The following is a 25,212-nucleotide window of genomic DNA, read 5'->3' on the forward strand; positions in this document are numbered from 1 at the left end:
CGGAGAAACAATCAGCCCTTCATAAAGGAGAAAATTGCTGTCTTTCTTGTGGGTTAGCTGTTGAGTTGGCTCCTCTAGGCCACAGTTAATTTCTCCAAGGATGGGGGGAGGCGCAGGGCTCAGCCACGGTGCAGAGGTCTGCTGATTTGCTGAGCATTTTCCAGCCAGTTGTATGGAGACTATTTCTGGTTACAGCCAATGGCTCAGCTGGGGACCAGGGTGAGACGTTCTATTCCTGGGCCCTGGCGGTTAGGTGTAACAGGGGAAGTTGAAGTCTTGGAGTTAAAAAACCCTAGCTTCTCATTAGAACTTTCTACCTATGCGGCCACGTGACCTTGTTCAGGCACACTGTCTCACCCCGGGCTTTCACTTCTTCAGCGAAAAGGGAGCGAGTGGGCTGGCCTCCCGTGGTTGTTCTTGGCCTTTCCTGCAGCGCAAACTCCTTTTGGTCTCAAAATAGATTCTGGCACCTGTTATAAAAGATCATCAGGAGAGGCAATTTTCCTTAATTTAAACATTCAGAATGAAACCAGATCACAATTTATTTTCCATCTTGGTGCATGAAGAATACAAGAAAAGGGCAGTCTTTGCTGTGTTGTAAGTTGCACATGGGAAAGTCTGTGAGAACATCTGTTCCCACTGTGCAGGGGAGCTTGGGCTGAGCGCAGTGACTGTGTTTTTTGGGTTTCTTCATCATGGGCCGGCAGAGTTCATTGCCCTGTGCCGAGCTACTGTGGAGCTCTGCTGTGAAGGTAAAATGTCCCCCGGGTGCTGACAGCACTCGGGGAGTCAGGACAAGACGCTGCGAAGTTGTCTTTGCACTCACTGCTGCAGGGCATGGCAGAGGGCTGGCGGGAAGGATTTTGCACCTTTTAAACGAAGCTGGCAGGTCCGCCTTGCTGCCCCCGTTGATATCCACGGGCCCGGGGATCCCGGACCCCTCTAGCCCAGATTGGCCTCTCAGCCTGGTGCTGGTATTCAGTCTTTCATGTACTTCCTGCAGCTGTGGCTCAGAACCAGCAGAGAGGGTTGCCCACTGCTGGTGATGCTCCGGGGCTGCAGGAGGGGTGTGATCTAGTCTCCAGCAGGCTAACGTGACGACAGAAAGGCCCGACAGCAGGTGGCTGCGATAGTCTGCGTCCACCAATGGGGATGCGACACACTGCTTACCATGAGGGCAAAGTCTGGGCATTTGAAAACACTGTAAAGCACTCTTACCTTGTTCCTTGCTAAAGCCCCTGTGTGGGAGTTTGCTAAGAGCTACATGGCTTTGGATTTTTAAGGAGGAATAGACTTCGCTTTAAAAAAAGATTTTTTTTTAATGTTCATTTATTTTTGAAAGAGAGAGAGAGAAACAGAGTGAGAGCAGAGGAGGGGCAGAGAGAGAGGGAGACACAGAATCCGGAACAGGCTCCAGGCTCTGAGCTGTCAGCACGGAGCCTGACACAGGGCTCAAACTCACGAACCACGCAACCATGACCCGAGCTGAATTTGGATGCTTAACCGACTGAGCCACCAGGCGCCCCAGAATTTGCTGTCTTCCTATCTATAGCCATAGGGGAGGAAGGTAGACTGAAGTTCAAAAACTGAGCAGCATCCTTTCTCACCCCTACTTCCCCCTTCCAAAACCCGCAACAACCTGGCTTGGTAAGCTAACATCGATCTTTTTTTTTTTTTTTTTTTTTTTTAATGTTTATTTATTTATTTTGAGAGAGAGAGAGAGGGAGCACGAGACGGGGAGGGGCAGAGAGAGAAAGAGAATCCCAGGCAGACTCTGTGGTGTCAGCGTAGAGCCCAATGAGGGGCTCGATCCTATGAACCACAAGATCATGACCTGAGCTGAAATCAAGAGTTGGATGCTTAACCGATTGAGCCTCCCACGTGCCCCTAAGCTATGTATCAAAACGAATACTAGAAAGACAGCACAGGTGTATTTGTCTGCCAGGGCTGCCATAATAAAATACCACAAACCTGATCGTCTACGTTCTGGAATAGTACGGTATTTGTCTCCAGCACTGCACGTGAGAAGTCCGAGACCACAGTGTCAGCACCTTGATCAGACCTCTTCTGAGGCCTCTCTCCTTGGCTTGTCGGTGGTTTTCCCTCCGTGTGAGCCCCTCTTTCTCTGTGTTAATCTCCCTTCTAATAAGGACATAGATCGGATTAGGATCCACCCTAACAGCCTCCTTTTAACTTACTAACTTCTTGCAAGGCCCTGCTTCCGAGTATAATCACATTCGGAGGCCCTGGGGGTTAGGGCTGCAACATATACATTTTTGGGGTGAGGGAGGGGGGCAAACTTCAGCCCATAAGAGCACATTTAAGGGAATGAATGCCCAGAGAAGCAAACCCACTTTTCTTTTTCATCTCAGACTTTGATGACAGCATGTTTGTTAAGACCTCAACCCCTGAGGAATGGATCGCGCAAGGAGAATATTATGCTAAACACCAGTGCTGGAAGGTAAGTGCTGGACCAGGAGCCTGGGGGTGAGGTCTTTGTGACTGGGGACCTCATCAAGGCCTCACAGGCAGGTTTTCCGCCATCCACCTTATCACCAGGATAGGGCAAAGGTTATGGCTGTTGTGCTACTTCTTCCGAAACATCAGGTCGCCCCGCGATGAAGTGAGCTTCCTGTCCTGCTCCTTCCCCAGCGCAAGGGTGACGTCCCTTCCCTGTGGCCAAGTGCCAGCATGTACCAGTAGGAAGAGGGAGTGTCATGGCTTCTGCCCCACCCACAGACCCTTCTGTTAATTTTCTTTTCCTCCTGTGCTCTTCGTTTCCACTTTTTTTGCTGTCATCCCACCGCGTTTTAAAATAGTAGCAGATTGGGGGCGCCTGGGTGGCTCAGTAGGTGGAGCGGCCGACTCTTGATTTCAGCTCCGGTCATGATCTCATGAGCCAGTGAGATGGTGAACCACGCTGACAGGGCAGAGCCTGCTTGGGTTTCTCTCTCTGCGCCCCTCCCCGTGTCTCTTTCTCCCAAAGGAAATAATAAATAAACGTTAAAGGAAATAAAACAGTAACAGGTTGGTCACTTGTTTCTCAAACTGATCCGACACAGACCTGACTGCCAGTCTGGGGCTAGTGAGCATGGGTTAAGCTTTATCACCAGACTGCGTTGACCAATTCTGGGCCACGAGCCGTGTTGCCAGCGTGAGCAGCCTTCCTCCGGGCAACGTTATCGCTGCTGGTCCTTTTGAAGTATTGAAGCCAGCGTGAGAAGCCCCATCCCTCTCCCACGGTCAGCATCCCTACACGTCACACGGTCTCAGGTGAGGCCCCAGGGCCTGTGTGTTTCCCGTGATGCAGTGGTAACGATGTCTCCACCTACAAGGCACAGCCACCTTCAGCCCAACAAGCTCATCTTGGGCCCCGTCTCATTCCGTGTCTTCCCTGTGTCATCTGCAGCTTGTCAGGTGACATGATGACTGCAGCAGGTGGCTAAGCAGCCCATCCTCCCCAGCAGCAACCCAAGCAGGGCTGAGGGCAGGTACTTTTCTCCTCAGGGGTCTCTTTCTTTATCAGGAAGTCCCCCATGGACTTCTTCTGACATCTCACTGCTCGGTACTAGGTCACGTGCCCACGCCTGGTGCAAGGGAGTCTGGGGGGGCAGTCCCATCCTGCGGTCTCAGCCCTTCATGGAAGGCGGGCTCTGCCATGACGCATGGGAGGGAGCGGGGAGTGCTGTGGGCAGCTAACCCGCAGCCGAGTTCGGCTGTAGCTCCTGTAAGTCTCAGCCAGGCCACCCACGTCTGAACTCAGCAGCCAGTCGGCAAGCAGGTCGGCTTCTGGGGGTTAGTTGGCATTTGGCTCAGGTGATGGGGGTGAATGGGGACACGGGCCCCTCATCGTCCAGCAGATGAGCCTGGGCTGAGCAGCATTCCGAGTAGAGAGGGAGGCAAACCATAAGAGACCCTTAAATACAGAGAACAAACTGAGGGTTGATGTGGGGGGCGGGGAAGAGGGGAAAACGGGTGATGGGCATTGAGGAGGGCACCTGTGGGGAGGAGCACTGGGTGTTGTGTGTAAGCGATGAATCACGGGAATCTATGTATGTAACGCTGTATGTTAGCCAACTTGACAATAAATTACATTAAAAACAGAACGAAACAAAGAGTAGAGAAGCCCATGAGGCCCCCTGAAGCCTGGCCTCGGAGCTGGCCCTGTATTACTTGGCTGTGCTGTGTTGGCCAGAGTAGGTCACAGCCCAGATCTGAAGGGAGGAGACATAGGCAGCAGTCTTGGGAAAAGCTGCAGAATTATACTGTGAAGGGGTGTGGACCGCTAGCGGGAGCACTGAAGGACTGTCGCCACCTTGCGATCAGTCCTAAGGGGTGAATATGTAGGATTTAGCTGCCAGAAGTGGACAGAGCTCTGAAACTTTACCCACTGCCCATCTTTGTTATAACTTGGATGCTGTTATAAAACCAAGATTCTCTTTGGGGGCAGCAGCAGAGAGGGGAAATATGGGCAGCAGGTATGGATATGAACTTGGAAAACTAGACGGTCTTTCCCTTTACTCCCTTCAGAACAGTGTTGGTGTAACCTATACATGTCGCCCAAGCATTTCCAAGTCTTTAGCCCTTTTTAAATTATTATTGTTATTATTAATGTTTATTTTATTTTTTTGAGAGAGAAAGAGAGCAAGCAGGAGAGGGGCAGAGAGAGAGGGAGACACAGGATCCAAAGCAGGCTCCAGGCTCTGAGCTGTCAGCACAGAGCCCGACACGGGGCTCGAACTCATGAACCAGGAGATCGTGACCTGAGCCAAAGTCGGAGCTTAACCGACTGAGCCACCCAGGGGTCCCTCTAGTTCTTTAGCCCTTTAAGACCTTTTGAACGTTCGAATCTAAAATCTTTTTATGGGAGCTGGCCCCGACGAGAATGCTATAAAAAGCTTTCTCCTCACCTGATTTTGTTTTGACTCCACGAAAGGACTTCAGGACCCAGGGTGTTTATTGAGTTTTTGGCTGCGTGTCAGTGAATGTTCCAGAACCACCATATAAATGGCAACCACTAGAGGTTCATTCACTCGATAAGTTCCTGTTGAACTACTGGCCAAACGTTGCGTTTAGGTTGCAGGGATACGATGGTGAGCAGGACACACACGGAAGGGCGCACGGCCCCTCCTGCTGCACGTGTCACAGATGAGAGATGAGCTGCCCTTAGAACCAGCTGTCCTGGACAGGTTGGCCAGGAAGGATGCTCCAAGTAGGAGCCTTGAGCTGAGTCCTATGGGCTGAGTGAAGTCAACTGGGCAGAGAAGGAACGGGAGAGCGTTTCAGTTAGAAGGAGCAGCATGTGCAAAGGCCGGGTGGTTGCCAGGAGTGTGGCACAGGTCATTGGAACGCAAGGAGGCCCATGAGGCTGGGGAGGCTGAAGCAAAGAGCCTGAGGGAACAAGATGTTGTCCCATCTACTTAATCCTTCCCTCGCCCACGCTGAGACCTAATCTTTACCTGCTGGACCAAACCTGACTTTTTGCCCTGTAGCCTGTGCCCTGAGACGTGGCGCCAGCATTCCTATTTTAGAAAAGCAGCTTTCTGCAGGCCGGGATGGGGGTCCAGGCCATTCTCCTGTGATGCTTTTATGCCCACCTTCTACGCGCTCAACACAGAGGCGCATGACCCGGGGGTCTGGCCAGTTATCTTTCAGAAGATCCCCGTCTCTGTCCCCATCCCTACCCCCCTTTCTGTGTTCCCGGCTCTTCCACCAACACTCCCAGGTAGCTATTGTGGTTCCGGACCAGAAAAAACCCGTGTGGGTGCCTTTGGGCCAACGCTCCGTGTCTCTGACCCGAGGTTGCTAGTGCATACGACGAGACCGGTGAAGCTTCTCACACGTGGCTTTTGGAAGATTAAGTGAGGGTGTTACTTACGGCGGCCTGTAAAACTAGGTCCTGAATCCCTTTTCCATGGATTCTGGGCACTTCCAAAAGGAACCTTTGAATGGGAAGGGTTCGCTGGTAACGTTACTGGGCTTTGTCCCGTGAGGTCGTTTTCTTTAGCTCATCGGCACGTTCCGGCTCCTCCCCTCAGGCTGGGCCGGGGTGAGACTCACTCCCTTGTCGGTGCACACACGGGCGTGTGCGTGTGTGTGTGTGCGCGCGCGTGCGTGTGTTTAACCCTCGTTCCGTACGTCACCTCCAGTTCCTTGTTGGGAATCAAAGCCTTCTGCCCGTTCCAGGTGGCAGCCAAGTGTTACCAAAAAGGAGGTGCGTTTGAGAAGGAGAAGCTGGCCCTGGCCCACAACACCGCCCTGAACATGAAATCCAAGAAAGTCAGCCCCAAGTAAGAGTCCCGGGGGGTCATCTCGGGGCTGCTCTGGTGAGCGCCGCGGGTGAAACCTAGCGGGGGCTCCGTCGCCGGTCCGCGGGCACTCTGTTTTGTCTCCTCCTCCAGGGAGAAGCAGGTGGAGTTCTTGGAACTGGCCAAGACCTATCTGGAGTGCAACGAGCCAAAGCTGTGCCTCAAGTGCCTGAGCTGCGCCAAGGAGTTCCAGCTGTCTGCCCAGCTGTGCGAGAGGCTGGGGAAGGTGAGGCCCAGCCTGCGCTGTCGCTGGGAGAACCGGGCCACCCCGGAGCCGACTCCCTCAGCCCCCGCTTGCGTCAGGGAGGGGCCCCGGGCCTCCAAAGAGGGACACGGCAGCCCCGAGGACTGCAGGGCAGTCGTTTTCTCCACGCGCCCGAGCGTTTCCACGGCTCCAAAGATGTGTGTGCGTGTCCACGTCCGTGTGAAGGTTTGCGATCCAGTGTCAGTCACAGAGGGGCCGAGTGTTCAAATCAAAGGGCCGATGGGCTTTGGCATAGTCCTGCCTTCCTGTCCTCCCTGTCCAGGCCGGAGTCTGCCTGTGGCGATGGCCCGGCATGACATGGCGGTTTTCCCGCGTTCTCGGTCACTGCTCTAGTTGCCAACCCATCTGGCGGGCCGCTAGCCACAGGTGGCTATTTAATTTATAATTTAAGTTAATTAAAATGTCGAAAAATAAGAAATTCAGTTCCTCGGTCCCACTAGCCACGTTTCAAATGCGCATTGCTACGAGAACATTTCCATCATCGCGGAAAGCTCTGTTGGGCAGAGCTAATGGTCTAGAGCATAGCTACTCACTGCGGGGTCAGCGGGCTGGCGGGCGGGCCACGCAATTTCACGTGTCTGCACCAAGATTAGCACCGAAGGTGAAAGTGACCAGTGAGAGACTGTTAGGGCAGTTCGGCACTGCCGTGACATCCAAGTGGTGATGATTTTTTTGGCGATTCCTTTTTCTCCTCGAGACAGAATTGGCATGGAAAACTATCGGTTGTAGATGCACGATGTAATGATTCGATACATGTGCGTGCTGCGAGGCGATGCCCACAGTAGGTTGAGTTAACATCCATCACCGTACAAAGATTGTTTTCCCTCGCAATGAAACCTTTTAAGATCTGTTCTCGGAGCAGCTTTCAAGGGTGCGGTACGGCATTATCTGAACTCACACGGTTCACGTTCAGTGTATCCCTTGTGAGGGATGGGAGGTGTAGAGCGAGGTGGTTCGAGAAGCTTTGCTCTAGAATGCCCAGCTCGGGCTGCGGTATTCCCCCATGTAAAAGGCTTTCCAGCAGGAAAGTGGGTTTCCACGCCTCTCGTCTCCCCGTGAAACCTAGTAGCTCCTGGATGTGCAGAGCATCCCGGGCATTGGATGGGGAAGGGAGCGGCACCTGCTGGGGACTTTGAAGTGTGGCCCCCAAGTCAGTGTAAAGAGCATGAGGCCCTCATGGTGCTGCCTGCCCGGCCCCGCATTTATTAGGGTGTGGGAGACGGGGATGGGATAGGGATTCCCCTCTGGGTGGGAGTTTGGGTCCTAAGATTCCGGGAACTAGCGTAGCTTCTAACCTTTCCACGTTCCTTAGCTACCAGATCCTCAATGCCCTGTGTTGCCACCTTGGACCTACTCGCTGACAACTACAGGGAACCAGCCTCAGCCTTTGCTTCCCGTTTTTGCCCAGCAGTGCCCGCCTTGACTGAGTCAGAGACCTTTTCCTTATCGACTCATTTAGCCCACAGCCCCACCCGCAGCCCCAGCCTGGAGAGCTCTTCCTCTGAGAGTAGGGGGCTCAGGGACCAGGAGGCCATAAGTATAGCCTGTGCTCCCTCCTCCGGGACTTCAGCACCTTCAGAACGTGGAGGCCACCCTGCTCCCCTTCCGCGGGTTTGGCCACCGGTGGCAGCCTCGTCTGCTTCCTCTCCCCAGTACATTCTAGCAGCTCCAAGCCCCAGCCAGGGAAGGGTCTGGTCCCAGCCCCCTCCCTGGAAGGGTGTGCAGCCCTCAGCCAGCCTCAGACCTCACGTGGTCATCCTGCCACACTAACCGGCACGATTCACGTTGACCAGCTGGGCAGCAGCCTTCGTCTGTATCCTTAGACCAAATTGCCCCCCTGTTCCCAGCCCCTAAATGTGTGTCACCCCTGCCAAGAAGTGTTTTTGAGGGGACCCTGGAGATGCAAGACCATTTTGCAAGGATTCCTCTGCCTCATCCGCTTCTTGCCTTTTTCCTGAGAGCGACATTGGCTCCCTCGGAAACTTCTCAAGGCCCCTGCTCTGGACGGCAGGTGGGAGCCCTCCGCTCAGGGAGCTGCTGCATAGAACCAGCCCTCTGCTCTCTCTCCGGTTGGGCACACGCTTGGCACCTGGCAGGGCCTGCCTTCACACGGGGGGGGGGGTTTCCTTCAGAGTAATCAGCATTGTCAGGGGAAGAAAGAGGTGGGGTGGTAGGTAATCCGGTTATGGGGTTTTATTCATGTGGCCGAGATGGGTCTAGATGCTCCCGGCTCTATGAGGTCTCGGGACTTAGAAGAACCTCACACCCGAATCTTTCCTTGTTTTTTATGTTTAGTTATTTCCTGAGAGAGAGAGACAGAGTGCAAGCAGGGGAGGGGCAGAGAGAGAGGGGGAGACACAGAATCGGAGGCAGGCTTCAGGCTCCGAGCTCTCAGCACAGAGCCCGACGCGGGGCTCGAACCCACAAACCGTGAGATCATGACCTGAGCCAAGGTTGGATGCTTCACTGACTGAGCCATCCAGACACCCCCCATACCTGAATCTTCTTTGAATTTTGGCACTTGGTGCAGATGGTCTAGATAAATAAAAGCCAACTAAAATTTACTGGAGGGACTGGAATATATTTTGGCTTATTTCATTTTGGTTTTGTTTTCTCTTTGGACCTCAGGTGCCGTAAGTAGAATTATGAAATGAACTATTCAACAAACAGACGCGCCCGGGCTGTGTGCCGGGCACTGCGGGTGCTCAGTGGCCAGTAGGCGACAATACAGGGGCCTCTGCCTTGACAGAGCTTCCGTTCCTAGTGTGGGAGAGGGACGGCGGACAAGCCAGTAGCATAGAAGATGCCAGTGGTGATGAGGCTGGGTGAGGGGAGAGGGGTGTCGGGTGTTGCTGTTTTGGGCAGGGGGCGGGCAGGGAGCTGTCTTGTGAGCAGAGACGGTGCAAACACCTGGAGGGCATCGTGGGCCAAGCGTCCTTGCAGGCAGCAGCCCCCGAGGTGTGAGCGTGTGGGCGAGCTTGAAGAACGGCAAAGAAGCTGGTTGGGCCAGAGCAGAGTGAGTGGGGTAGAAGTGGTAAAATGAGCCAGAGAGGGCGGCAGGAGCAAGTCATGTAGGGCCTCCAAGTCCGTGGTGGGGACTGGATTTTGCTGACGTGGGACAGGGAGCCAGTGGAAGGTTCTGACGGCAGGAGCCACACGGAGCTCGTTGTTTGGAGGCTCTGCGGGGGGTCTGTAGGCAACAAGAGTAGAAGCAGACAGGCCAGTGGATGTGATTTGGGTTGCCATGATGGCGGTGGGGTGCCGGGAAGGGGAATTGCGGAAACGTTGCGAGAGCCGAGCACAAAGGATTAACCAAAGGGCTGGATGGAAGTGTGGGGGGAAGAGCGGGATGTGATCTTCTGTTCGCGGCAAACCCACTGTTGGTTTTTGTCTGTTCATCCTCTTCCTCTTCATGGCCAGTCTCCGGTCCCATTCTCTCGTCACTGGCAGCCATTCCAGTGGATGTAACGTGTCATCCCCATATGCATGCCTAATTGAATAACAAATTCTAGTATTTTCTATACATGTATGTTTTGAGCTTTTGTAAATAGCATATTGTTCTGGTTTTCACTCTTTCCACCCCCTGCTATAGTGTTGAGGTCCGGCCAGGTTTGTGACCCCTGATAGTCTTCCAGAATGGGCATCCACCGTATTTGACTTTTCCATTTCCCTAGCGGTGAACGTCCAAGTTGCCACCAACTCCCGGCTGCCACACACAGTACTATGTGGCACAGCACGTCTCCTGCCAGTCCTGGGTACTGCTGGAAATGGGCTTGCTGGCCCTAGGGTACGCATATACTTAATTTCACCAAGCGAAAGTGGAAGCCACTTTGCTTTCTAGAACAGCCGTACCACTCTGCGCAGGACGGTTCCACGTGCCCCATGTTCTTGACCACATTCAGTGGGCTCTGGTTTTCTAATTTTTGCCAATTTCATGGATGTATCTCACTGTGGTTTTAATCGACGTTTCTCTATCAGTGAGCTTGAGCATCTTCATTGATTTGTTAGTCACGCAAGTTTCCCCCACTGTGACCTGCCTGTTTGTATCCTTTGCCTAGTTTTCTGTTGTGATTTCAGGAAAGTCTTTGTCTTGTGGTCGAAAGAATCCATTTTATGTTCTAGATCTGTCTGGTCAAATGTGATAGCCATTAGCCACATGTGGAAATTAAAGTTAAAATGAATGGAAATGGAATGAAATGAAAAATTCAGTTCCTCAGTTACGCTACCCACGTTCCACGTGCTCACTCTTCACACGTGCTTAGTGGCTACCATATTGGCTAGCATAGCTATAGAATATTTCCGTCTTCACTGCAAGGTCTATTTGATGGCGCTGGTCTGGATGTTCATGTTTGCCCTCTCTCTGTTAACTTTATTTCACATACCCTTTGTTCAGCAGTTTTGATTCCATCAAAGGAAGTTTATGTGTTTTGGGTTTTATTGAAGACTTTCTTTAACCTCAAGGTCACAAAGATATTCTCCTATGTTTTCGTCCAATAGCTTTCACATTTAGGTCTTTATCCTATCTGAAGGTTAATTTTGTATATGGTGTGAGGTTGGGATATAACTTTATTTTTCTCTCTATAAATAATTCTATACAATATATAATATGTATAATACAATATGTATTACATTTTATATATAATTTTTATGTAATTTTATATAAATTGTTTTCCTAATATCGCCTATGTCTTAGCATTTTTCACTGGGTCCTAACAAATAGCAGACATATTGTTCGTGGTATTGGCTTATTTTTAAGATCAAAAGTTATGCTATGAATACTCTAAGAGTGTATTTTACTCTGTCCTAGATAAAAGATGCGGCCTATTTCTATAAGCGAAGCCAGTGCTACAAAGATGCTTTCAGATGCTTTGAGCAGATCCAGGAATTCGATCTAGCACTCAAAATGTACTGCGAACAGGAGCTTTTTGAAGAAGCTGCTATTGCAGCCGAAAAGTAGGTGGTTTTATTCTCTCCCTTCCCCCACCCCGCTCCCTCCCTCCCGCTGCTCTCTGGGGGCAGCCTGCCTTGGAGGGTGTTATTCCGCTCTTCTGAAGCGGCCTGCCCGTGTCGCCCTCCTTCCACTCGAGTGGTGGCCTCGGTGCTGGGTCAAGAGCTCCTTGAAAGCAAGAACCAAGCCTAAAGGATTAACCGAGGAGCTGAATGGGAAGTGCGGGAGGAAAAAGAGTGGAATATAATCTCCAGTTCCCAGCAGAGTCACCATTGGTTTCAGTTTGTTCATCCTCTTCCTCGTCATGGCCGGTCTCCGTTCCCACTCTCTCATCGGCAGCCATTCCAGTGCCTTTAACATACACGCTCTTAATATATTCACATTTAATATATTCTACTCTCTTTATAAGCTTTGACACAGTGTCATGAGAAGAGGCAGAAGATGATGAAGGGTTTGTTACAAGTGTGTATATAAGACACATGGCAATTTTGTGCTTAATGATGGTTCTGTCCTCTACCCTTACCTGCTGAGGTAGCAATTTCGCTGAATGGACGGATGAAGGTAAGTGCACTAGTGGGCAGTCAGGCCTTTGCTTCACCGTGACCTATGGGCAGACCCTCAGCCATGCAGTCATACATATGTGTACGAAATGTATGTTCACATACCCTCATAAGCTTCACACATGACCCACCGGAGGCCTTCTCGAGCCTTTATCTAGCTCATATTCCAAAGATGATGTCGAGATGGGCAGGGCTAATGGTTGACAAGGAATACAGAAACGGCATGTTACTGGTGCCCCGAAGAGATCTTCTTGGTGGTATGGGGCAGCTAGAATGACAGACACCGCTATTCTGTGTTTCTGTTTGAGTCTACTCTCAGCTCCTGGAGAAGCAGGGTGTGGGTTGGTTCTACATTTTCTTTGCTTTCTACCAAATTCTGCATGTGACAAAATGAACATAACGGACCCAGGTGTTCAAACTTCAGGCTTTTGGGAAGTTAGCTTTTGTTAAAGTATAATATGTAGTCAAAAAGGTGCACCTAATTCTCAAAACATAGATCTACTTGTGTAACCAGCACCTCGATAAAGGTGCCCAGTACCTCGAGTTTTAGTTTTGGAAATGGAAAAGTAGGTGTTCTGTGCCATGGCTGGTAAAGTGAGCATATTCCTTCGTGAGGGTCTTTGGTACCCTTACGTTTATGATATATGCAACGGGTATGTAGTAGTCCGTTTAGGCAACCAGAACGAAATGCCACGGATTGAGGGGCTTAAACAACAGAAATTCATTTTCTCCTAGTTTTGGAGGCTAGAAGTCCAAGATCAAGGCTCCGGCCGGTTGGGCTATTGCTGAGAGCTCTTTCCCTGGCTTACAGATGGCTACCTTCTCACTGTGTCCTCAGGTGGCCTTTCTCTGGCACTTCCACATGGAGAGAGACTGCAAAAGACAGGTCATTCTCTGGTGTCTTCTTATAAGGACACTAATCCTGTTGGATCAGGACTCCACCTTTGTGACCTCATTTAACCGTAGTCTACTTCCTTTAGAGATCCCATCTCGAAATCCAACCACACTGGAGATTGGGCTCGAATGTATGAATTTCAGGGGACACAAACTATCACTCCATAAAAGGGTGCCAGCTGTGACATTTGTTGGGCACATAGTTACCAGGGTGCTATGCAGTCGTGATATGAGTAATTGACCAGACCAATTCCCTTGTGAAGTCATATGACAAAACTGACCGAGAGGTGGTTGTTTTTTTTTAAGTTTTAATTAGTTATTTAAACTTCTGCCCTCAGGTTTTCAGCAGAGCATTGAATCGTCACAGATTTTCCCCAGAAACATATTTTTCTCTCATTATTCTTTTTCAGCTTGATTGAGGTATACAGCTGAGAGTTCCTATGTGTTGAGTTGAGATCTAAGTGTAATCTGAGTATTAACTGGAAACTCACGTTAGATCTGTCCGAGTGTCCTTTGAGCACCGTGCATATTGAGTGTAGAATTCAGTGGCTAATTGGCATGACCCAAAATGCATTGTGGACCTTGTAGATTTGAAAAGGACATACCCGGGAGTTCTTTACACTTGCTGAAAGTACTCACTACTCCATTAGCCGAAGCTCACGTGTGAAGTATACTCCTTTTCTTCATCTTTATTTACAACCCTTCATGGGAGACCTCTCGTAGAAGAGGAAAAGCTAGGAAAGCAGATGTTTGTAGGATAACTCTGAGCCATCATAAGGAGCCTGGGCACTTCTCTGGTTGTGAGGAGACGGGTTTTGTCCTATCAGGGTTCAAAAGCACGCATGTTTTATTGGATTGTTCCAGTGCCTTGAAAATTGGTAGTGTGGGAGGTACTGACTTTGACCAGCAGAGTAAAGGGGAGCATTCGGAGCTTCGTTAATCTCACTCTTATCAACCACGCTCGTACCTGGCAGAAGAGAAAAATCAGAGGTTGGGTGATGAGAGGAAGACCGATGTCGTTAATGTCACGCTGGCGTGTCATGCTCTGTCTTCACCCTTTCTCCTTAGTCCTGTCTCCAACTCAGTGGGGCTGTCGGCCCAAGATGAGGATCGTGCTTTTATGAAAATTTAAGGGTTTCTTTTTTTCTACAGGGATAATTTTGGTTATGCATAATCGTTGCCCTTCAGATTGACTTTCATTTATCTACTTAGTTTTCTTCTCAAAATTTTATTTACTTTTATTTCTTTAAATTCTCAGACTGACTTTCAAACCTAACTTCCATTTGCTTAGGTGGTCACGCCGTAACATTTCATTAATTGAACATACAAAACTTCGTTCCTTTGGAGAATAAAGAATTCATTTTACCCCTGCGAAATGAAGCACTCGTAAAGATGCCGGATAAGTTTAGGCCCTGTTTTGTAATTTAGATCTACACGTGGGTGGGACTTGTGTCTGACTTGCTCTGTGCTGTATCTTGGAGGAGATTTTCTCCTGGGTGGTAATGAGCTGACATTTGGGTCGTCTGTCATTGCAGGTACGAGGAAATGCTGAGGGCCAAGACCCTTCCCATATCCAAGCTGTCTTATTCTGCCGGTCAGTTTTACCTGGAAGCCGCAGCAAAGTACCTGAATGCAAACAAGATCAAGGAGATGATGGCGGTCCTCTCGAAGCTGGACATAGAAGACCAGCTGGTGTTCCTGAAGTCTCGCAGACGGCTAGCGGAAGCTGCAGACCTGCTGAACGGGGAGGGTCGGAGAGAAGAGGCCGCCTTGCTGATGAAGCAACATGGTTGCCTGTTGGAGGCTGCCCAGCTGACTGCCGACAAGGACTTCCAGGCCTCGTGTCTGCTGGGGGCTGCCCGCCTCAATGTGGCCAGGGATTCGGACGTGGAACATACCAAGGCCATTCTGAGAGAAGCTCTTGACCTCTGCTATGAAACCAACCAGCTGGCCGGCATTGCCGAGGCCCAGTTCCTTCAGGGGGTAATCCTGAGAGACTTTCAAAAGCTCAAGGACGCCTTCTTCAAGTTTGACACACTCAATCACTCGGCGGGAGTGGTGGAGGCACTCTACCAAGCTGCCAGCCAGTGTGAGGTCGAGCCTGAGAAGGTCCTGGCCCTGGCTCCGGGGGGCTTGGAAGTCCTCCTCAATCTGGTCAGGGCCCTCAAAAGAGTGACCAACAATGCCGAGAAGGAGATGGTCAAGTCTTGCTTCGAGTTTTTTGGGATTTCTCAGGTGGATGCCAAGTATTGCCAGATAGCTCAGAACGACCCTGGACCCATATCAAGAATCATTCTTGACCTGGATGTGAACCTGAGAGAGAAGAAAACAAAAGACTGTTTCTTGGTAACGACCGACCAGGTGAAACTGGCCCTCAACAAACACCTTTTGAGCAGGCTGCGTCAGATCACGCAGAGCCTGTTTGGGAAGACCTACGCAGGCGTCTGCGTGAGGTTTATCGTGGGCCTGAAATGTGAGGTCGAAAACTGTAAAGATTTCCACAGGCCCTTGCGGCGCTGCGAGGCCAAGTGTTTGGTTCAGTCAAAGATACACTTGGTGGCAATCAGCGGGTTGCTTTTGGAAGCCAAGAAAGTATTCCCTAAAATCTTAGCAGAGGAACTCGAAGAAATCGATTACGTTTCGTCTGGCTATATGTACGGCCTTTGCAAATCCTTCCTGAACGTCCTCTTCCCTAAGCATTTCCACCAGAGAGTGTTGTCAGAAAACCCCACGGCCTGCAAAGAGATCCTCAAACCGAACTACAAATCCTTTCGGTCGTATAGGGCAGCTCTGAAAGAGTACGTCCGTCTTCTGTTTCAAAACGAGAGGGCACGAAGCCGCCGGGAGTCTACAGACCTGTGGCTGAATGCCATGCAGGCGTTCCTGGTCTCCTCCAACTATCCGGAGGAGTTCGAAAAGCTGCTCCGTCAGGAGGAGGACAACTACAACAGGGAACTCAAAGCTCTAGAGGCTGAAAAGGAGGAAAGGGGCAGGGGGAGGGGCGTCAAGGTGAAGGGAATAGAAGGAAAATTCGGCATGTTGGCGCCCAACAAGGACGATGACGGTGCCGAGAAGACCCACCTGTGCTTCATCCGGCTGCTGGAGAATTGCATCGACCAGTTCTACGTGTACAGGAACCCAGAAGACTACAAGAGGCTCTTTTTCCGTTTCATGAACGTCCTCATCAAGAGGTGCAAGGAACCGCTCATCCCCAGCATTGGAAACACGGTGGCCCTGTTGGAGTTCCAGTTCGTCCACTGCGGGGTGGTCCTGGCCCGCCTGCGGAAGAACGCCATCCTCCGCCTCCCCAAGAGCTACATCGCGCTCTTGCACTACTGGGAGTTCCTGGTCAGCAAGAAGGACAGGGAGCCCGGGGACGTGTTCTCCATCGTTCAGGAATACAAGCCTAAGGACGTGGCCAGAGCCATTCAGGATTTCCGGTTCCACCTCTCCTACCTCGTCAAGGTGCTCTGCGGCCAAGAGAATGGGAACTTCAACGTCCTGCTCGACGCCTTCGGTGAGATAGACTGTGTGGTGTCCGGGGAGGCAGAGCGGACCCTGGTGCTGTGCTTGGTGATGCTGGTCAACGCCGAGGAGGTCCTACAGCCGTACTGCAAGCCTCTCCTGTGCCGCCACTTCCAGGAGATCCAGACGAGGCTGCAGCTGATGAGTAGGGACTGCCCCGACCGGGTGCCCGAGAGGCTCCTGAAAGCGGCGAAGCGGGCGTTGATGGCGGGCAACGTGAAGTCGGTGGCTGAGGCGCTGCGGGACCTGCTCTTCGAGCGGGACGAAGAGTACCTGATGGACTGCTGCTGGCGGTGGGACAGCGCGCACGCCAAAGGGCCCGTGGTCCGCGGCCTCTACCACGAGGAGGTGAAACTGAGCCGCCTGCCCAGCGTGGAGCCCGCGGACTACCTTGCTGACCCCGAGTGTGAGATCGGTCAGGACGAGACGGACGAGCTGGCGTCGGAAGACCGAGACCCCGTCCTCGCCGCCATTCTTTCCCGGAAGCAGCGGAAGGCTTCCGTCCGGCGCAAGTTGAGGAGGGTGTGCCTGGTCGTGTCCTTGTGCATCAGCTGGAGGAGAAGGGTGAGCACCCAGGCGGAGTGCTTCCGAGAGGAGACCAGGGAGCCCGGGGCCGGGAACTTTAAGAAGGCCGACATCGACAGGACCCAGTGTGACCTGTGTGGGGTGAAGTTCAGCCGAGGTCCTGACAACTATTTCGGCCCCGGGAAGGCACTTGAAGGAGCGGCTGCGGAGGCCGTGGCCCCTTCCACGGCTGAGCCGGGAGACGAGGAGGGTCCGGAGAAGAACAGCGAGTCTTACGAGCAGCACATCCGCCTGGAAAGCCATCAGAGGCAGCAGGTGGCCTACCAGAGGTACTTCGAATTTTTCCATGAGAAGGTGGACCCGGCCATCGACGAAGGCAAGCTGCTGGTGCAGGACATTGAGCAGAGCGTGTGGATCCGCAGTCACCTGGGCTCCAAAGAGCACAGCCACATGTTGCAGAGGAAGGTCCAGGAGAACATCAAGAAGGTCTCGGATACGGTGGAGGACCTCTACAGGCGGAAGGCCTGGGCTGGCGGTAAGGCGTCCCCAGAAGTTGGGGCCCGGGGGGGCGTGTCAGAACCCAGGCTTTGAGAACACATGTCAGATCAAGTCCTGGGAATGACAGAGCTTGGCGTTGGCAGAAATACAAGTGAGGAGCGGGTGTTCTCAAACCACGGCAAACCCCCATTATTTGAACCACCCCACCCCACTGAAAACATGTGGTTATCTTGAGTCGGGATGATTTCCCTGGCACCACACAGAAGAGAGGGCCTTGCTCACTAGTTCTGTGACGAGGACGTCGGGAGGGCGTTTCAAGTTCTGTGACAAGGACGTAGGGAGGGCGTTTAACGTCCCGAGGAAACTCTTCAAGCTTCCGATCTGTTCTCCAGTGACCATTTCTTGAGCACCTACTCTGTTCTGAACGTTTGACTAAGATCTGGGGCTGCATAGCTGGTCTCTTCCTTTTTAGGAGGGTTCTTAAACCATACCCGGCGTGAGACCTTAACAGTAAGAATTCTTATGTGGCCTTTGAATCGATTTCCTCTAACTTCCTTGTTCGCGATTTCCTAGCAACACCGAGTGCAAGTCGTGTTATGTACCAAATAAGTGAAATTTCGTGTTTAAAACTCATTCTGTCATCCAGACACTCCAGTGTAAGGTTTAAGGACATTTTGATGTTTATTTATTTTGGGGAGGGACAGAGACAGAGACAGAGCATGAGCCGGGAATGGCAGAGAGAGAGGGAGACACAGAATCCAAAGCAGGCTCCGAGCTCTGAGCTGTCAGCGCAGAGCCCCACACAGGGGTCGAACTCGTGAACTGCAGGATCATGGTCTGAGCCGAAGTCCGATGCTCAGCCGACTGTGGGTTTAATGACATGCTGAACGAGGTTCCCTGAAAGGTTTGCTGTTGGCAGCCTCTACCGTCACACAGTGATGGCGTCAGGCTAGCATTTAATTGCAATTTACGTCTGAGGTGGCAGAAGGTGGCTGTGGGTCCTTATCCCGTCGTCCCCCTCAGAGGAAGCACACAGACGGCCCTTGGGAGGTAGGGGCTCTGGCTCTAGTACCGATTAGTCTGGTTCCTGCGGCAGCCCCTTCACTCAGAGCCCTTGTTCTTTGGTTCCTGTAGCAGAGGAGGTGATGGCTCATTTGGTCAACATGCTGATCCCGTCCGTCAGGGATGCGCGGGCATGGCTGATGAAGGCAGAGCTCCACTTAAATGAAGAAGGTAAGGAGCCCTTTATCCCAGGGCGATGCTCTGGGTCTCGTGGCTCTTGGTTCCGCTCATTCCCAGGTCAACGCGAAGTGGGGTCACCTATAACGTCCACTCACTGTCTAGGGTCATCTTCCCCCAGTGAGTCGAGTAACATCTGAGCTCCCCCCTCTGACCGAGGGCTCATGTTAGTTGCTTTTTCCAAAATCTCTTGGGCCGCTCATGGGCTCCTATCGATGACACCCAGTCACTACTCATGCTCAATACAGTGACTCCCACGCGTAGACAAAGTATTGAAGAGCCGTCTTTTGGCAAACAGGGTCGCCTCTGTCAACCATTCATGTAAGTCCGCGAATATTTATTGAGGGCCTAGTCTGTATCAGCGCTGTTCTGGCCTTGGGGATATAACGCCAACGCATTTGTGAGCAAAACAATATCACAGGGGAGACTTACACACCCCTTCCTAGAGGGTTAAGGGCTTGTACGGAGTGAGTCAGGTTTCTCTCCTGACAGAACGATCTTGCCAAATTCTGTATCATCCCTCTTGCCCATCCCAACTGCCACCCCCTCTTGGCCAGACCTAATCTTTTCTTAGTCCGTGTATTTCATATGCCCCAGATTGCCCTTCTGTGGGTCCTCCTAATCCAGATGCTACTGGAAAATCTAGACCCCAGAGCCGGGGAAGACTAAAAGGGACTTGGCCCAAATATCTCTGTCGGGGAAAAATATCCTTAGAATATATTCCCTGCCAGGACCATGATTTTTGTGATTGTTTCAAAAGGGAGATGACTGGCATACCACCTCGAGTTTGTGGTTGAATTTGGGTTTTTGTTTGATTTCTTTGCCATTTAAAGGGCCTCTGAAATCAGGGCAGAGGCACCAGCCTGTACAAGAACTTAATTCTAGAGAAGGGTGTTTCCTTTGGCTCTGACCCAGGCTTTTTTGCCCTTTAATTTAAAACAATTACAGAGACATTAGGTTTTATTAGCACGTTCTGTTTTACAGTGGTGTGAAAAAAAAAAAAAAATCACCGTTCTGTGCTTTGTTCCCAGTGTTGTGTTTGTTTCTTTTTGGCTTTTGAAACAGGTATTGTCCAGGAAGATGATTACGAAAATGAAGCCGAGGACTTTGGTGAACTCCGTCCTCGAAGGCGTTCGCGGAAAGGTGGAAAGCCGAGAAAATACTAATGTCCGCTCGGCTGCTGCCTCCTAAGCCTTCAGAACATTCCATCCTGACTTAGAATTCCGAGTGCTGGGGCAGATGGGGGGGGGGGGGGGAAGAATGTAAATTAGCGTAAAAGGGGGAGTCTAGCCATGCCTTTGATTTTTATTCTTGTTACAAGAGCTGCGTGTGCCCAGGGTCCACGTAGGCCCTCTGCTGGCCACTCCTTACCCCCAGGCCACCCTCTGCTCATCTCTGAACCTGCTTACAGCCAGGGCCCTTCTGTTACGGCCTCTTGTCTCCGTGCAACTTTTCTGCCCTCCTTCTCCCCATTTTTTGTGACCATTTCCAGCTACCTGTGCGAGTGACGGTGAGACTACCTCAGAATGTAGTCAAGAACTCCCCAGCGTCCTATGGGTGGGAGCCTCAGGACCTTTGCCCTAGAAGGCAAGCCTTGGGGGGCGTTGTGGGGGATTCCCAGCCTGCCTCTCCGAGGCGGTCCTAACTCTGCCTTGGCTATGGTGCAGACATTCCACAAGTGTTTGTATGTAGCCCTATGTGTCTCACTTTCTTGGTTGAAGGAGGCTCTTGCTTTACCCCCAACTCCCACTGAGCCAGCGGCCATCCGTATGGTCCCATTCTGGAGGCCTTCGTGCCGCTCACGCTTCCTGCCCACCCTCTGCCCTGCCCCCCAGCTCAGCCTGTGTGAAAGCTCGGCTTACATCGGTCCTTCCCTGATCTGTCCTCGCAGCAGAGCCAACTTCCCCCCGCGCCGTGTTGCTGCTGCTTTTGCTGCTTAGCGTTTTCTCTTTATCGTCTTTCTAAATGACTCTATTTCCTTGTTTCTAATTTTTATTCCAGGTGGTTTTTATAAATTTCACTTGCCGGAAAAAAAAAATCAAATCTTGCCGTATTATCACATTTTTATAAAGTGAAATCATTTCTCTTACGTGGAGCTGTCCGTTGACTTATTTCCGGTCTCCACTCAGTCAAGGGGTGGATCCTGGGGCTGGTTCTCTCTGGCCAGCTGGTTGACGCCTTCTGAAATGAAGACATCCGGGGACTCACAGCTGGTTGCGGTGTCTTGAGGGCTTGCCTGTGTCTCCTGAGCGTTTAGGGTGTGGACTGTGGGAGTTTTGTCACTGCTGCCTATTGGGACTGCCCCCAACAAGAACATTGCCCCGGGAGGCAGGAGACCCGGGGTCAAATCTTCTCCTGACCCCACTGAGCCGTGTAACCTGGGGTGGTCAGATCACTGAGTGCCTGGATGTGGCACTTGAGTCCGTGGGAGCTCGGGGTCTGCTGTGGGACAGAGGCAGTGACGTGGAAAAACAGCAGTGATAGAAATGCATATCATGTGGGTGGCAGCTTCATTTACATAACCCAGTGGGGCCTCAGTTTCCCCTTTAGGGGAGTTGAATGGTCTCAGAGCCCTTTGTGCGTGCCCTGATGCCCAGTGGCTCTGTAGCTTTTGCCATGGGTTCGAGCACCCTCAGGTCTTGGCTCTGGGATCTCAGGATTTGCTTGCGTTGGATGAGCAGGACAGCTGAGTCTCCAGAAACAAAGCGTCCTCTGTCCTCTGATCCTATGCCTCAAGGTCCAGGAGGCTCATGACTGGGCCAGATGAGCCTGCTACCTTCTGGGTCAACGCTGTCTGATAGAACTCCCTGGAGAGAACCACTCCCGAGAATCTACCTCCTCGACTCATAGGGGTCCTCGACTCATAGGGGTCCTCGACTCATAGGGGTGCAGAGGCTGGGGAGAGAGGAATGGGATTCAGCAGTATGGTCAGCAATTTCCCCTGATGACCTCAATCCTCAGGCCCCACCCGGTCCAGGGGCTTTGGTGTCCCAGGCCTTGCCTGGAAGTCCGGGAAGGGGGTAGGTGTAAGGGGTCCCTAAGAGCACTCTCATGTTCGGGAACGCTGGCAGGGCTCACGGGACTCAGCCAAAGCTCTACGGAGCACCATCTGTAAAGGGAAAAGGCACATGGGTGGAGTCGAGGGGGATGTCAAGTGCAGGCCTCTGAGGGTCCTCTCCCGGTGAACTCACACAGGATACACTTAATTCCCCCACTGACAAGTGTGACAACACATGTGAATTGTTGCCGATCAAAAATTATTAGCGACTCAGTGCTCAGAGTTTTTGACGGGGGCTGCTCACGTAGGCGTCTTCTGCCTAGCACGTAGCAAAGTCCCAGAGTCTCAGACGGAAAGCAGGTGTTCCGCATGAACTACGGTGTACAAACAGTGAGCACTGTGAGGTGCGGTTATCGGTTCTGAGGACGGCAGGAACCTTCCAGAAATTCAAGTTCCCAGACGCCAGCCAAGGGGCACCTTTCCGAGCAGGCCTTTCAAAAGCTAACAGACCTACTGTGTTAACTCTCTTCCGCCTCAGGGGTCCCCCCAGGCTGGAGCTCTGTCGTGATCACCCCCACCCCCAGCTTGCTTTGTGGTCCTTCCCCCCCACTGTGTACCTCGCTGCTGGACAAGCGTGGACATAGCTAGTGTCTACCTCCCCAGTCAAGAGGGTGGATTCTCAGGGACAGATGACCTTCCAAAAACCCATCACGAACAACCAGCTGTTTTCCTAACTGCCTCAGACATGGATCCCACTTCTTTGCAGTCAGCATTAACCATTTAGGGTGGTGTTTGGGGCCCTTGAGGATTGTTGGGGGAAGGGAAGGGGCTGGATGACTCCTACCAACACGTACATGCTTTGGCCTGACTGTTCTTAGCCGAGAGCCCTTGTTCTCCTCAAATTCTCTCTGGGGACAAAGGGCCAGTCTTGTAATGACTGGAGGAAGGAAGGACACTGAGGGTCCCTCTTCCTCACAGCCGGCTGCACATGTATGCCAGTGGGATAGGGTTCAACTAGGATAGGAAGCATGGGACCAAGGTAGATCTGCGTGGCCTCTCGGGTTTCTAGAAGAGCCTCTTTTCTTACTGGATTATCATCAGCACGGGCCATATGACACTCTCACCGAAACACCTGAGTGGGTGAAGCACGTTCTTCTCTGACCGTCTATTTGAACAAGGATTCGTCCACTGCATCCCTCCGTCTCGATTTCTAAAAATATCTTTACTGTTTCCTATGATGGCAAATATAATCCAAACTATTTTTAAAAATCCAGCTCTTATGGAGTCCTCAGTCACCAGCACCACCAATTTGGAATTAAATTTGTATTTATTTTTACAAAAGTGGATTGAACCATACGGCCTCCACTTTAGCTTGAGTTTTCAGTGAGCCATTGGTGTTTGCCATTTTTCCACGCCAGCACATTTAGCTCTTTTTAAAAACTGGACCATATTCATGGTCTTTAGCCATGCCCCCAGCTGAATACGTGAGTTCCTTCCAATTTTACACCGTCCCAGATGCTCCTGGACACTTGCTGTAATGCTTCTCTAATTTAAATCCCTAAAAGTAGGAATGCTGGTAATAAACATACAACTGAATATGATTCAGCCCTAAAAAGGAAGGAAATTCGGACGCACCCTATGACATGGATGAACCTTGAGGACATGATTCTACGTGAAGTAAGCCAGTTGCAAAAAGACAAATACTACACGAATCTACTTATATGCATCACCTAGCGTGCTTAAAATCGTGGAGAGAGAATGTGGAATGGTGGTTGTCGGATGCTGGGGGAAGGGGAAATAGGGAGGTGTTGTTCAATGGGTAGAGACTTTCAGTAAGATAAAGTTCTGGAGACCGATTGCACAATGTGAATGTACTTAATGCTGTTGTGTTGCACACACAAAAGTTTAAGGTAGTAGATTGTATATTACGTGCATTTTACCACGATTAAAATAATAATCTAATAATAATAAATAATTTTTTAAATCCCCCCAAACAAAAAGTGGGAATGTCAAGTTCAAAGGTGATTCCAGTTTGAATTTTAATAATGTTGGCGAAGTGCCTCCAGAGGGGCTGTCCCGGTCTTGTTTCCACCGCAGGGTGTGAGAGATCACTTCTCCCACAGACTCTCCAACATGGGCATTGCCGATCTGTTCTCCATCATGATTTGGTCATGGCAAATGGGGACAGAGAGAGGGCAGAAGCTGACACTTAACTTGAAGTGTAACGAAAGAACGTTCTTCTGTTCAGCCCATCTAGACACTTGAGTGGCCACAAAGTGAATTTGGGTTACAGTGTTCTTCAGGGTAAGTGTAGATCTCTGTGGATGCCTCCGGAAACTCCAGACTTATTCTAGCTCTTCCCCATCCCATCCCACTCCCTAACCTTAAAACCATGACTCCAAATATCACGGACTGGCCTACATAGTTCCCTGAAACAGCTGTCCTGCAGAATCACTAAAACTTGGGTTAAAAATAGCCTCGGTCTCTAAAAGAAGGTTAAGTCCCTGGAAACAAAGCCCTCTTAGAAATGTCCCCACCTCCGTAAAGGGCACACAAAAGCTGCCCAGCTCTTTCCCCAGAGCTGGTCTCTACTCGTGACTACCCCTCCCTGCCCTGGAAACAGATTGTTGCCTGAAATCTTTTCCCGTTCTTGGTCCATCGATGGAAGAAAAGCAGGGAATAAGGGAGTATAATGCAATTACAAACAAGCTACAAGCTCGTGTCCTTATTTCCATTTTATAAATGCCCAAATGGGCTCAGAGGCTTTAAAGAGCATGTCTGAATTCCCATAACTAGTATAAGGAGCCAAATTTCAATCTTACGTCTCACTTCAAAGATACAGCGGTGACAGTACCCTGCTTCCCAAGGGCAACCCCTCCCCCCAAAAGGTCCTATCAGTCATTCGGGTCGCAGCACCACTGAGGAGGGCCAGATGATGTGTCAGGCAGAGAACAGAGAATTCTGCAGCACCAGGAGACGTTTCTAGACAACAACCCACCTAAAGAACGCCCGGTACCTTGCTGATGGCTTCTCCCTCCCCCTTAGCAAGTGGGAGACACATTTTCCCGGATGGTGGGTGGGAGTGAGGATCAGCTATCTCCTGTTGTTGGCAGACCCAGCTTCTCTGCTGTGGGAAGGACTGAAAGTTTATCGGGTTAAACAGGGAGCCTTCCCATGAGCTCTTAACCCCCGTGCTGTTACAGAAGTTGCCAGGTGGGGAGACGGCCTCTGGCCAGCCATCCGACTTTGCGCTCTGCGGTCAGGATCTCCAAAGCATATTTAGAGTGACAAGATCAGGCAAAGCCAGTCTCAGTTGCTTCGGAAAGATATTTGTGGCTGCAGGGAGAGCGGCCACTGTACCTGCTGTGTGGATTTGCCCATCCTTTGGGTCATAAACTTAAGGATGATCCCAGGGACACAGATGTCTGGCAATTGCATGGTGTTGGTCCAAA

At 51.2% G+C, this 25,212-nt stretch overlaps 1 protein-coding gene across 1 annotated transcript in view; it reads left to right on the plus strand.

Annotated features, from left to right (window-relative positions):
- Positions 1-21,615, plus strand: part of TRANK1 (tetratricopeptide repeat and ankyrin repeat containing 1) — an 82,762-nt gene extending 61,147 nt beyond the window's left edge. The window contains exons 17-23 of the mRNA XM_007081031.3: positions 2,373-2,461; positions 6,187-6,290; positions 6,402-6,534; positions 11,381-11,526; positions 14,511-17,560; positions 18,658-18,756; positions 19,828-21,615. Coding sequence (XP_007081093.2) covers positions 2,373-2,461; positions 6,187-6,290; positions 6,402-6,534; positions 11,381-11,526; positions 14,511-17,560; positions 18,658-18,756; positions 19,828-19,928 — 3,722 coding nt within the window. The 3' untranslated portion in view covers positions 19,929-21,615. The remainder of the gene's footprint in view (positions 1-2,372; positions 2,462-6,186; positions 6,291-6,401; positions 6,535-11,380; positions 11,527-14,510; positions 17,561-18,657; positions 18,757-19,827) is intronic.
- Positions 21,616-25,212: the final 3,597 nt, after the last annotated feature.

Source organism: Panthera tigris, chromosome C2, assembly GCF_018350195.1.
Source record: "Panthera tigris isolate Pti1 chromosome C2, P.tigris_Pti1_mat1.1, whole genome shotgun sequence".
Lineage (NCBI taxonomy): Eukaryota > Metazoa > Chordata > Mammalia > Carnivora > Felidae > Panthera > Panthera tigris.